General features: G+C 38.8%; 2 protein-coding genes across 7 annotated transcripts in view; both read left to right on the top strand.

The window, feature by feature from the left end:
• arid4b (AT-rich interaction domain 4B) overlaps positions 1–8,577 on the top strand; it is a 50,362-nt gene extending 41,785 nt beyond the window's left edge. For all 6 annotated transcript variants that reach the window (XM_008430260.3, XM_008430259.3, XM_008430256.3 and 3 more), the window contains 5 exons: positions 633–1,832; positions 2,401–2,511; positions 3,054–3,278; positions 4,533–4,679; positions 4,775–8,577. In XM_008430260.3, coding sequence (XP_008428482.1) covers positions 633–1,832; positions 2,401–2,511; positions 3,054–3,278; positions 4,533–4,679; positions 4,775–4,920 — 1,829 coding nt within the window. In that variant the 3' untranslated portion in view covers positions 4,921–8,577. The remainder of the gene's footprint in view (positions 1–632; positions 1,833–2,400; positions 2,512–3,053; positions 3,279–4,532; positions 4,680–4,774) is intronic.
• Positions 8,578–10,089: 1,512 nt separating this feature from the next.
• tomm20a (translocase of outer mitochondrial membrane 20) overlaps positions 10,090–12,181 on the top strand; it is a 3,762-nt gene continuing 1,670 nt past the window's right edge. The window contains exons 1-3 of the mRNA XM_008430261.2: positions 10,090–10,278; positions 10,579–10,625; positions 10,706–10,787. Of these exons, the coding sequence (XP_008428483.1) occupies positions 10,155–10,278; positions 10,579–10,625; positions 10,706–10,787 (253 nt within the window). The 5' untranslated portion in view covers positions 10,090–10,154. The remainder of the gene's footprint in view (positions 10,279–10,578; positions 10,626–10,705; positions 10,788–12,181) is intronic.

The following is a 12,181-nucleotide window of genomic DNA, read 5'->3' as shown; positions in this document are numbered from 1 at the left end:
AAGCGTCTAATTGTTGCACAGCATGTGGCCAATGTGCAACTTACCAAGAAACATTTATAATAGTGGTTAGACCTTGTGTTGGGTAAAATAAAGTCACAATTCAAACTTGTTTGCTCCATTTTTGTTTTTTTCCAAGTCGTTGAATTTGTCCGTAGTTGCGTATTTATTTCCACATTGGTAAAATAAATTATTGAAAGCACACAATAATTTACATTCTTGTCTGAACTGATTACTGTATTTTATCTTTCTGACCATGACTTTATTTTTTTTTTATATGTGCAAAAAGAAATACTCAAATCATGAAGCTTAATATCAAAACCCTTATAAATTCAAGGGTAGAAGTTCAAACTCATCAATATTCCAATTCTTATCCAGTTACATAATCTTATATTCATCACATGTATATTCCACACATATAACAACTAACGCCATATTCAATAGTTAGCCCATCAAGGCAGTTTATATTTAATTTTAATTACAGTGGATGAATAATCATTATTTCTTTAAATGTCACCAGCATCAATAACAAAAACGCCAACAATAATTGACTAATATACATTATAACCAGTAACTGTGAACTTCTCCTGTCTTTCGACTTATTCTTGAAGATAACAGAACTTTTCGTCTTTTAGCTTCCGAGATGTCCACAGATGAGAGCGAGTGCGAGGATGAGGAGCAGGAGCACGATGAAGAGGATCAGCCCAGCAGCAGCGCCAGGCGAGGTCCGACAGAGCCGCCACAAGCCTCCGAGCGCTGGGAGAGCGGCGTCCCCTCCGAAGGGTCCAAAGCGTCCTCCGTCTCCGGGAAGAGTCTGGACGCTGCTGCCACGGAAAGCCAGGACGTTGGGAAGCACAGAGGCCAGCCGGAGACGGAGAGAGAGGCGAGCACCAGGAAGAGGAAATCTGATGGTGCCGCCGAGAGGAACACGAAGGGTCTATCCAAAGTAAAGACCAGGAACACCAGGAGTGCCGACTGGTTGCCGAGCGGCTCGCCTCGGAAGCTGGAGGACAGGGGGGCTCTGTCCAGCAGCAGCTCAGAGGACGAGAGCGCAGCGCTGGCCAACATCCCGGCTGAGGAGAACGAGCGAAGCCGCGCCAAAACCAAAGGTTCCCCTTCCAAGAAGTACAACGGCATGAAGGAGAAAAGCAAAGCCGGGAGGCAGGCCGGCTTCTGGGAGATTCCCGAAAAGAAGGCCAAGCCATCTGGGAATGCCGAGGAAAAGGCGCCGGCCGTTCGGCCCAAAGGACAAAAGGACGTGTGGTCCAGCATTCAGGCCCAGTGGCCTAAGAAGACGCTGAAGGAGTTATTCTCCGACTCAGACACGGAGGCAGCCAACTCTCCTCCACCCCCCGTCTCGTCGTGTCTGGATGAATCTGGGGCGGACCAGGAGGCGGGACCCGAGGATGAAGGCTCCGAGGAGCAGCTGGAGAATGACAAGCTGCAGGAGTTTCCCAGCAGCGGGAGCAACTCTGTGCTCAACACCCCTCCTACAACGCCAGAGTCGCCCTCCGGAGGAGGAAGCGCAGTAGAGGAGACCAGTCAAGCACCGCCTCCTTCTCCACCGCCGTCGCTGCCTCCTGTCTTACCCTCAGAGCCGGTTTCCCACGATCTGCCTCCAGATCCGACTCAGGAGGAAGCAGCGGGGGGGCGCAGCGAGACAGACAGCAGCACGGTGGAGGTGGAGAGTCTGGGCGGAGAGCTGCAGGAGCTCCCGCAGGACGACGGCACAGGTTCCCCCTCCAAGGTTTACAACGTCAGTCTGTCCTGCAACAGCAGCAGCAGCCTAGAGCTGAGCAGCAGCAGCCAGCAGGACAGCGAGCAGAAGTCCAAAGGTACAAACGCCGCTAAATCTGTGGTCTCAAACTCCAGGCCTCCAGGGACAGAGTCCTGCAACTTCTAGTTTGTTTTCATTCCTGATGGTCCCGTGGAATAGGTTCGATTGGGGACCAAAACTGCAACATTTGTTATATTGTTAGCTTCTGTGTTTTGCTTTCACAGTACAATGTGTCAAAGAAACCAAATCCTTTAATAAACCTATTCCCCCTTACCACCAGTGATGGCACTGCACCAAGAACTACTGTAGGAAACGACACAAAAACCTCTAAGAAGACATGGACCCAACTTCCTTCTTTACAAAATGTTTTTACAAAAATTTGCAGTGCCATCAGATTTTTGTCGTTGGTAAAAGACCACAAGCCATTTCTCCCGCTAGTGATAGACTCACGTGTGTGTTTTGGTTGTATTTACCCAGAATGCCCTGCTCTGTAGTCCATTTCCTGCTTTTGGAGAGGTCTCCTGTCATGCTTTGAGACCACTGTCCTAAATCCTTCCTTATATTGATACTCTTATTTAAAGTGAACTGCTGAGAAGCTGAAATCTCTTTTCTAAATCTGTTTGTAGCATCTGTGAGTCAGAAGAGGCAGAAGGAATCACAGACAGGTGGAGTCTCGAAGAAACACAAGTCTAACCGCAAAAGCCTTGGTGTGCCTCCCAAAAGGAACAGGAAAGCAGGTAGAAGATCAGAACCGTCTGAGTTTAAATCTAATCTGAAGAAGTTTGGAAAAATAGTCATGAAACAATAGCTTTATGCTGTTTTATTTTTGAAAATGTGCCACCTTTTTATCATTTCTTCAAGTTGGCAAGGTCTGTAGATCACTAAGATTAGTCCAGCTTCATCCATCCATTTGTTCCATCCATCCATCTTTTACTTAATTAATTCAAGTAACAATTTGTCTCTTTTTCACCTATTCTGTGCATCCATCCATCTAGTGTCTGTATCCATCCATCCATCCATCCATCCATCCATCCATCCATCCATCCATCCATCCATCCATCCATCCATCCATCCATCCATCCATCCATCCAGCCAGCCAGCCAGCCAGCCAGCAGTCTGTTCTTTTCATCGATCAATGTCAGCCCAATTCTTTCTCCATCGTCCATCACATTCATTCAATCATTTATCCATTTTTTTCTTGTCTTTCCAGTTGACTTTCTTTCCATCTATTTGTATTAATCAACTAATTTTTCCTTTCGTCTCTTCATGTCTTCCTCAGCTAACAGCAGTGATAGCGAGGACCAGTCTGTTGTTGAAGGCTCGGCCAAATCGGCCGCCTGTAAGAACACTTCATCGGACCTGAAGGCCGCCGCGTCGCCCAAGTATCACGGCCGATCCCCGCCCTCCAGCCATAAGTACCACAAGCAGGGAGACCCCGATCACTCCCAGCACCGAGACAGCCATGTAAGATCGCCGCGCATCTACAAATGGAGTTTCCAGATGTGTAAGTAAAAGTTTCCTGACCTCTTTAAGTTTTTCATTCAATGTACCTTCTGGAGCCTCTTAAAAACTTTGACAAAAATTCTCAAAGAAAATGTTTTGAAAATTCTGAAGTTTTTTTATTTTTCAGTTTGATTATTTTATTATATTTCTTTAATTTCTATGGAATAATTGCATTTAATTTCCACAACAGAGTGACACTAAAGGTACCTTCCCTTTTTATTTATGTTAACTTTTCTTATTAGGTTTGAAAACGTCAGCAAATATCAACATCCCATGTAAGAAAATGTAGCCATCATTCCTTTGAACAAGTTTTATGTTTTTCTTTACATTGAAGCGTAGAAACAGGAACAAAATTATTGCTCTTTAGAAATCATAATAGATTTCCTGTAGTAAATATTTATCAAAAATTATAAGATGTCTTTTAACAAAAGATAATGTAATATTTGTGACTCTAAACTTGTTTTATTTAGTAGAGGGGGTACAAATGTAGATTTTTAGCTGTAAAGATGTTAAAGATTATGTATCATTTTCCTTCCTTGTGTTGCACAGCAAAAACTCAAAATCTTATCAAGTATCTTTGTACTAGTTTCTAGTTTCTAGTGGAAATATCTTAGTACTCTTTAAATAAGGAAAGACTAGGTCACAAGTAACTTGCCTTAAGCTGTTTGTAAGTCAGTAATTCCTTAATATTGATGAATAATTATTAATTATGAGTAAAATAATCTGCCAGTGGAAGAGGAGATAGATTTTCCCGTGTTGTAAGTTAAAATGTCTTGTTCCACTGGCATACTATTTCACTTATAGACAATACTTTTTCATCAATATTAATGAATTATTGACTTAAAACAAGCTCTTGTTTCTGACTGAAAACTTACTTGTATGATAGTTTTGTCTTATTTCAAATGTACAAAGATATTAGCACTAAAAACTAGACCAGAAATACCCGATTTTGTGTTTTTGCAGTGTAAGTCCTGGTGTTCCACCATTCTGCAACTTTTGCATACATTCCTGCTTTAGTACACCCAAATTAAATGAATGGTTAACTACCAGGCATTTACTAAACTTGCTGATGTTCCAAGGAGGAAATTCAGCCGTTTGGTTCAGGTTTGTTGGAGCAGGAATGCATGAAAAGTTGTAGGACGTTGGCACTAGAGGATGAACATAAAAATGTGACGGGGTTCATGGAGTGTCGGTAATTAATTATCAAGGCACTGTGCTTTGTGTTACTAAACTCATTTGTTTTGTTTCCACTTAGCTGATCTGGAAAAGATGAGCAGTCTGGAGAGGATTTCGTTTCTTCAGGAGAAACTGCAAGACATCCGGAATCACTACCTCTCCCTGAAGTCGGAGGTGGCCTCCATCGACAGGAGACGGAAACGCATGAAGAAGAAGGAAAGAGAAAGTAAGTCAGCTGTCTGAATCTTTGCTGGGTCAAAATACAGAAAAAAAAAAAAAACTCTTTCTAAACTTTTCTTTTTTCTTTTTTTAAACCTGAAGGTGCAGTGGCCGTCTCCTCCTCCTCCTCTTCTTCACCATCCTCCAGCTCGCTAACAGCAGCAGTCATGCTGACGCTCGCCGACCCTCCGGTACCATCTTCGTCGTCCTCGTCTCAGAACTCCGGGGTGTCAGTAGAGTGCAGGTGACAGGACGAAGCCGCGAGGAGCCACCGCACGAAGCACTTAACCAGCACCCCGAGGTCGCCGCCCCCTTTCCTTTTCAGCAGGATGGCGAGACGGATCTGACCGGTTCTCCGCCGCTGCTGGGGCACAAAAAACCAGACGAGAAACGAGCACTATTTTCTACTGACAACTGTTTCCTCGGCAAGCTATCCGCACTTAAGTGCACTTTTACGAAGATTGTGTTAAAGGAGAGGGAGGTTGGGGGGGGTGAAAATTGTCAAAAAGATTATCTAGATTTCACTTTAGCGCTTTGTTTCTTTTTAGGGCTGGGCGATATGGCTTAAAAATAAATTATGCAATTTTTTTCATAACAAATCCAATTTCCAATTTTAATCGACTTGTTTTTGCTCTTTCTTTTCCAAAAAAGAAAGAAATTACATAAAATACTTTCAAAAAATGGCTTTTATTTCCTTCTGTGATGCAGTAGGGCCAACCTACGATAAGTTTTGTTTAATTATGAGAATATAGTCATAATTTTTGAAGAACAAAGACGCAATTCTACCAAAAAAATCAGAAAATTACTAGAAAAAAAGTTTTTAATGAGAAAAAACCTTACGTTATCAGGATATGATGTGACCACCTCATATTGTGTAGATCTTTCTTGAAGATCTTTGAAGATCTTTCTTCAAAATGTACAGATGCTTGCACATTTTAAAAACATGCTGTTTGTAATAATTTCTTATTTCTTAAACTTATAGCACTATATCTGTAAAATGATGGTACACGTTAACGATGTATTAAAGCCTTTCTAGTACTAGATAGTACTATAGTGTCCTTTGAGCTTCTAAAGATAAAAGATTCCTCATTTTACATTTGAAATGAGGAATGTTAATAACATTAATACCTTATTCTTCTAATATTACGACTTTATTCTCATAATAAAAAAAAAATCTTGGCCTGATTCTGATATTTTGCCGTAGGGTTGAAATAAATTCATAGTCCAAATAAACAGAAGCGGTAAAACATGCTTGTCAAACAAAATGGCCGCCCTGGGAGTGCTGACATCACTCTGAACTATTGAAACTGAAGGAGCGCATTGGTAAAGAAAAAAATCCAGATTTTCCAAAAATTAAATTAATCGATACAATTGATTTATCGTCCAGCCCCATTTCTTTTATCGAGTTATTTCCTTTACAAGCAATAATGGCTTCCATTCGTTCGAAGTTGGTATCGGATCATTTCCGCTCCGTTCTGCGGATCGCCGCCTCTCCGGCACTAAGGGCAAACAAAACGTCATTCTGCCACATCTCTCTGTCCACGCTCTTCATCTGAAGCGCTCCGTTCTCGCGTGCAGGAGGAAGGAGGAGGCTTCCGCCCAGCTCATCTAACTCCACCGGATGCAGATGGAAAAATGCAGTAGTGCCTTTTGCTCCTTTTGAGAATGACGGTCCGTTTTCTAAAAAAACAAAACAAAAATAAAAACCAACACACTGACGATCGGCTTGTGAGTGAGCGGCCAGCGAAGGGCTACATCTGACAGATGCTTTCAATGTGTTTGAGAATCTACTACTGAATACTCATCCATCTTGGGTATCACTGTGGAGTGATGAAATCGGTGAATGATCACTTCATCTATTTTTTTTAGAGCCTGTCTGCTTTAATTCGTCACGTTTTCTCTCGGTCCATTAACTCTCCTGCCCTTCCGCCTTCGCTGAAGATGTGATTCTGTAACTGCATCAAACTAAATACAGCTGCATCCCAATACACTAGAATATAATCAAAAGTTTGATTTATTTCACTGTATAGATTAATTTTGCTCAGAGTAATATGTGTTTATACTTTAGGTGATTCTGGCTTGCAGCTAATAAAACACTAAAATTATATAAGACCAATAAAAATGGATTTTTAGTGCAGAAATGTTAGGTTGTGACCTACAAAAGTTAATTGCTGAAGAAGCTGTTCACAGGGGGTTTTTATGCAAACAAATCATTGGAAAGTTTTGTGGAAGGAAAATGTTGAAAAAAGGGGATAACTGAAGTCTTATGATTAAAGATTTTTTTCTTTTTGAGGCTCTTTATGCATGAATTACTGTTTTCAACCTGCTGCGCTGCTGAAGTGTAATGGCAACTTTCATCCTGTCTTTAATTGTCTCCCTCTTGACAACATTGATTAGATTCTTTGAGGTTTAGGTCAGATAAATCTGTTCTCTAATTAAATAACCAGGTGTTGGTACTTTTGACAGTGTAATCAGGTTAGAAGTCATATGACACAGCACTCTAAATCATCTCGAGTAACTTTAAAGTGTGCCTTTTCTCTCAGTTTTTCCTTCCACTCAACTTTCCATTAATGTGCTTGAGCATAGCAGCAGTCCACAGTTTGTGAATCTCCTCCAAACACTTCACTGGGCTTTACTTCATAATATTCTCAGTAGGATTCTTTCCCTGCTGCCTGTGCATCTCTTTCTATCACAGTTTTTCCTTCCACTGAACTTTGCATTGATTTATTTAGATGCAGCACTCTGTGAACATCCAGCTTCATACAATAACATTTCTGTATTAAAAATCCTTTTTTTTTTTTTTTTGGTTGGGGGGGTGGGGGGGGTCTAATGGAAATGTTCAAATCTTTGGTGAAATTGAATATTTTCATTATCTGTAACCATTATCTTGAGCAAAGATAAATGTTTTAAAAGTTTCACTCTGTAAGAAAACTAGAGTTTTTACCTGCCTTACTGTCATAAACAAACTTTTCAATCATATTCCAATTTATTGAGCTGCGCCTTGTATTTAAGTACTGCCTAAAACATTAAAAACAAGAGTCCAACATTTGCAGTATTTCAAATATGAATTTTTACAGCTGTTGTTTATTTTTTTGCCACAGTAAGACTTTTCTGATTTTACTCCTGAACAGTAACAGTATGCAGGCCTGTTCTCGTCATCGTCCCTACCGAAACCGTTCCCTGTACTCCGAGCAGAATAAAGGTAGAGGTATTGTAAATGTGCATTTATATCACAAAGTGACGTTTGTGTGAACATTTCTAACGACATCCCTCTGGTGTTTTCCTTTGTATAAATCCCCACACTGTATGATATCCCGAAGTTACATTTTTGTCCAGCACTTGTATGTAATTGTATGCTTTTGTTATACATTTGTATATTGAGAAGTGTTTTGAGTCGAGCTATTTAATATCTTGCACTGTTAATAACATGTACTTTTCTGTACAGACAGTTTTACGGTTTTAACTGTAGTCAGAGTGTAAATACTGAGGGTTGCAGCATGTTTATTCTCCATGAATTTAAAGTTTTTTTTCTTTCCTTCCTTTATGTTCCGTTCAGTCCAAATCCTGATTGTCCTTTTGTATTTTTCCTCTTTTTTTATTTTATTTCATTTTTTTATTTAATCTTCTCTGTAGTTTGTATTTTCTTTAGTCTTTGTTTGATTTTGCTTGTTAGAGAAGAATTATGGTGTTGGATGCGGCTGAACTGTTTTCCAACAAAACTCGGCCTGAAGCATCGTAGATTAAGACACAGTAAAGGAGCTTGTCTGAATAAAAATAAATAAATACATAAAAAAAAGCTCTGTAGTATTTATTAGGCTCATCTGATGATGGTCATTGTGTAATTTATTGTAAAAATGTAAGCAAAGCAGAAGCCTCTGTTTGAAATAAATGCCATAGTTTGTGAAGTGTCTGTCTTTTGCATCAGTTTATTTATAAATATTTATAAGTATTTTGCATTTCAAGTGTCAGAAATATGAACCATTAACCTGAAGATGACAGTTCCCCCCATTTTTATAAGATTTTTTAATTATTCACTAAATTGTTAACTTATTTCATACATAAGTGTGAATTAGGTTTTACTGGATATACATAAGTTATATACATTTATGTTATTACTTTAGCAAGGTTTTTTGTCACTAATTTAAATAATCGTACTTTCCTTCCAGCCTCATTGCATCGTTGTTTATTCAAGAGAAGTGCCCACTTAAAAGAAACTAAGGATTAACGTGCAACAAAACACATAACGTCTGAGTTGGATTGTTTCATGTTGATTAGATTTTACAGCAGATCTAATTTTGCCTTTCAGCTAAAGAGTAATGAGCTTAAAAAAATTAGCTTTTGATTGCTAAGTGGATCGTATTGGACATGCTCTCCTGTCAGGAAATACGCCACTTAATTAATCTGCAGGTTTGTGAAGTAATGACTCTTTAAGTGAATGGATTTATAAATGTAAACTTTAATTATAGGCTGTCAGATTACCAGCTCCAAGCAGAGGCCTGGTGTTAAACTGAGGAGATTTCAAGCTGATAAACAGAGATAAGGGAAATAAGTCAAAAACATCACACATACAGACTTTATATTTTTAATTTGAATTTCACAACAGACCTTTTTTTATTACTAGAAAACTGACATATCTATATTTTTGATTAGAGTTACAAAAGACTGGAAGGGCTGTTTTATTTAGCAGAGATGGTATGTCAGGACATTGTAACATTTAATCATTAATTGAAGCAGGTGTAAAAAGGCATGGATTAATTCTATCTTAAATTACATTTTTAAATTTCAATATACTCATTTACCCATTTACTTTCTTTAAATTAACATCTATCCTGCAAATCAGTCACATTATAACGCCAAACTTCCTTTTATTTTACTGGGTTTTCATGTGATACACCAGTGCAAAGTATTGCTTAATTCTTAAGTGTAACAAAAGTCCTAGAATGTTTTATATAAATATGTTTTATATGTAACAATTTGAAAAGTATGGTGTGTCTTTATTTGTTGTATTTTGCGTCACAGAGAAACTTCCAACAGGTGGTGCCATTGTTAGCTCACTGTTACCATGGTGCATGATCTATCTGTCTGTGTGCCTGTATACGTATTCTTAAATAGTACAATAATAATATTTACTCTGATGATATATGTTATATATTAACATTCCCTTTTTATTATTATTCATGCTACCTCTAGCAACTTCATCTTGCTGTGCATTCACGATATTTTTTGTTTTGTTTTGCTTGTTTTACTGTTCATTGTTATAAATAAGATTACAAAAATAATATATATATATTTTTTTCAATTAAAAAAATTGTAATTCCAAATAAATACAAATTTTAAAAAGTCAACAGCGCCATGTTTGTAGGAGACGAGCGGAAATGACCTTGTCCTGTGGACATTACGTCTGACGTCAGGTGGTTCGTATTTCCTTTCCGCCGCAGTGTGCTAGTAGCTAGCCGTGCTTGTCCATGAGCGGTTTTTAAACATGATGAGCGGCAGGACGAGTGCGATGGTGGCCGGGATGTGTGGGGCCCTGTTCGTCGCGTACTGTATTTACTTTGACAGGAAGAGACGGAGCGACCCGTTGTTTAAAGAAAAGCTTCGTGAACGTAAGTTTTTATACCGACCGTGAAGTTGTGCTAGCACCGTTAGCATCATATAGCTAGCTGCAGCCCGCAAGGACACCGCACTAAAAACTCTACATACACGCTCCCCGATGATAGATATTTTCTGTATTCAAGATGAGAACGAGATGAGAACATTATTATGCATGTTAGTTTCACATGTGAGATAGTTTCGTAATTAAACCTGATATACCTGATTTAGCTTTAGTCTTTCTAATCCTGTAACCACGTGTTTTCAAGTTTATTTAACTCGATTCGATCAAAACACTGTTTTCTTTCTCACAGGTAGAAGAAAACAAAAAGCGTCAAGCGAGAAGACGGGAATGGCAAAGGTGAGGCGTCTATGACACTGTTATTAAATCAATTATGTCTTGAATATAAAATGGGTGATCGTGGACTGTTTGCTGTGAAGTTGCCTGACCTGAAGGACGCAGAAGCCGTTCAGAAGTTCTTTTTGGAAGAAATCCAGCTGGGAGAAGAGCTGCTGTCACAAGGTAACCCGCCATCTCACATGGCGCTTTTATTAAGCTTACATTTCTACTTCAGTTTATTGATTCTACGTCTAATCAAATCTTATTTTATCTAAATCTCATGAAACACAAAATGTTCAACCAAAATCTCAAATTCTAAAACATGCAAAGAAAAGTATATCACTTAAATTTGGTGTTTTCATGAAGTGCTAAACAACTTGGTCCAATACATTTCCAGATATGCTGCGTCCACCCACCAGGCAACATTAGCTGCATTCCCATTGACCATATACTTGCAGAAATTGGAATTACAAAAATAAATATGCTTAAAGGAAACGCGTCATTTTCGCAAAATGTGAGTTATTCCACTAAGGTACTTTTGACTGTTTCGAAATTGGTATATTTTGGAAAATTGCAATGGAAACTCTTTTTTGCATCACACAATCGTGATCAACAACTCGATGTTACTGCTGGCAGAAAAGATGAATAAAAAAGACAGGAAGTAGTTGGAAGAAGATGGCGTAGCATGTGAGGTGTGTGTGTCCAAAAAGCTCCAAAATGGAGACAAAGACATTGTAATGAATAAAAAGTCAGAAAAATATTGATTAATAGTAATTAATATTGTTATTGCAAGCTTGAGGCAGAGGCCGTCCTATTCAGATTCAGTTGCATATATTCCAGTTTGGTCCAGTTATAGTGAGGGTTTAAAATTCAGATAATTGTTTCTTTTGTTAAAATGTTGAGCCCAGTTGCTTTCCATTATGTCAAGTTGCAAAAATCTTTTCTCCTGAGAGGAGCACAATCAGTTTGAGAGGACAGAGCAAATCCAGGAATAAAAAACAGAAGCAATGTTCTCTGAGTTTATTCACTAATGTTACTAATTAACATTAATCTTAAACAGATTTCTAATCCATCGAGTAAATGATTGTCGGAACAAGTATACCAGGAAAATCTCCAGCACCTCGGGTGCAAGCTTAAATCTGAGATTCACTGATCAGTTGGAAATGATCTCAAGTTGAATTAAATCATTTTGTGCTCATCATAATTTTCAGCTCTACACTGCTTCGTTTCTCTGAGTTACAGTCGCATGTCAGTCAAACTTGAAAATCTGCAGGGTTCACGCTCTGCACACCAGTCAGATTTCAGCAGATGGATCAAAAATGTTTAGTCTTTATCTTAAACCTTGATGCAGGTTGTTAATGTTCAGTGTGTGGTGGAAACATCAACGATAGCAGTGGTTGTCAGTGTTGCAATATTTAAGAAATTGCCAAATTTATTGAGCTATTTGTCAGTTTTGAAAAGCAAACCATAACTCGAGCTGTTGAATAAATGGTCAATATGCAGATCAGAGTTATATACAAGATATAAAGCTGTTAGTTCAGGAGCTTGTGATTAAATGCAGCTGATGTTCGCCGTGT

This window comes from Poecilia reticulata, chromosome 15 (genome assembly GCF_904066995.2).
Source record: "Poecilia reticulata chromosome 15, P_reticulata-male-v2, whole genome shotgun sequence".
Classification (NCBI taxonomy): Eukaryota; Metazoa; Chordata; class Actinopteri; order Cyprinodontiformes; family Poeciliidae; genus Poecilia; species Poecilia reticulata.
Note: the sequence above shows the minus strand (reverse complement) of the source record. Positions and strands in the feature narration are given on the sequence as shown.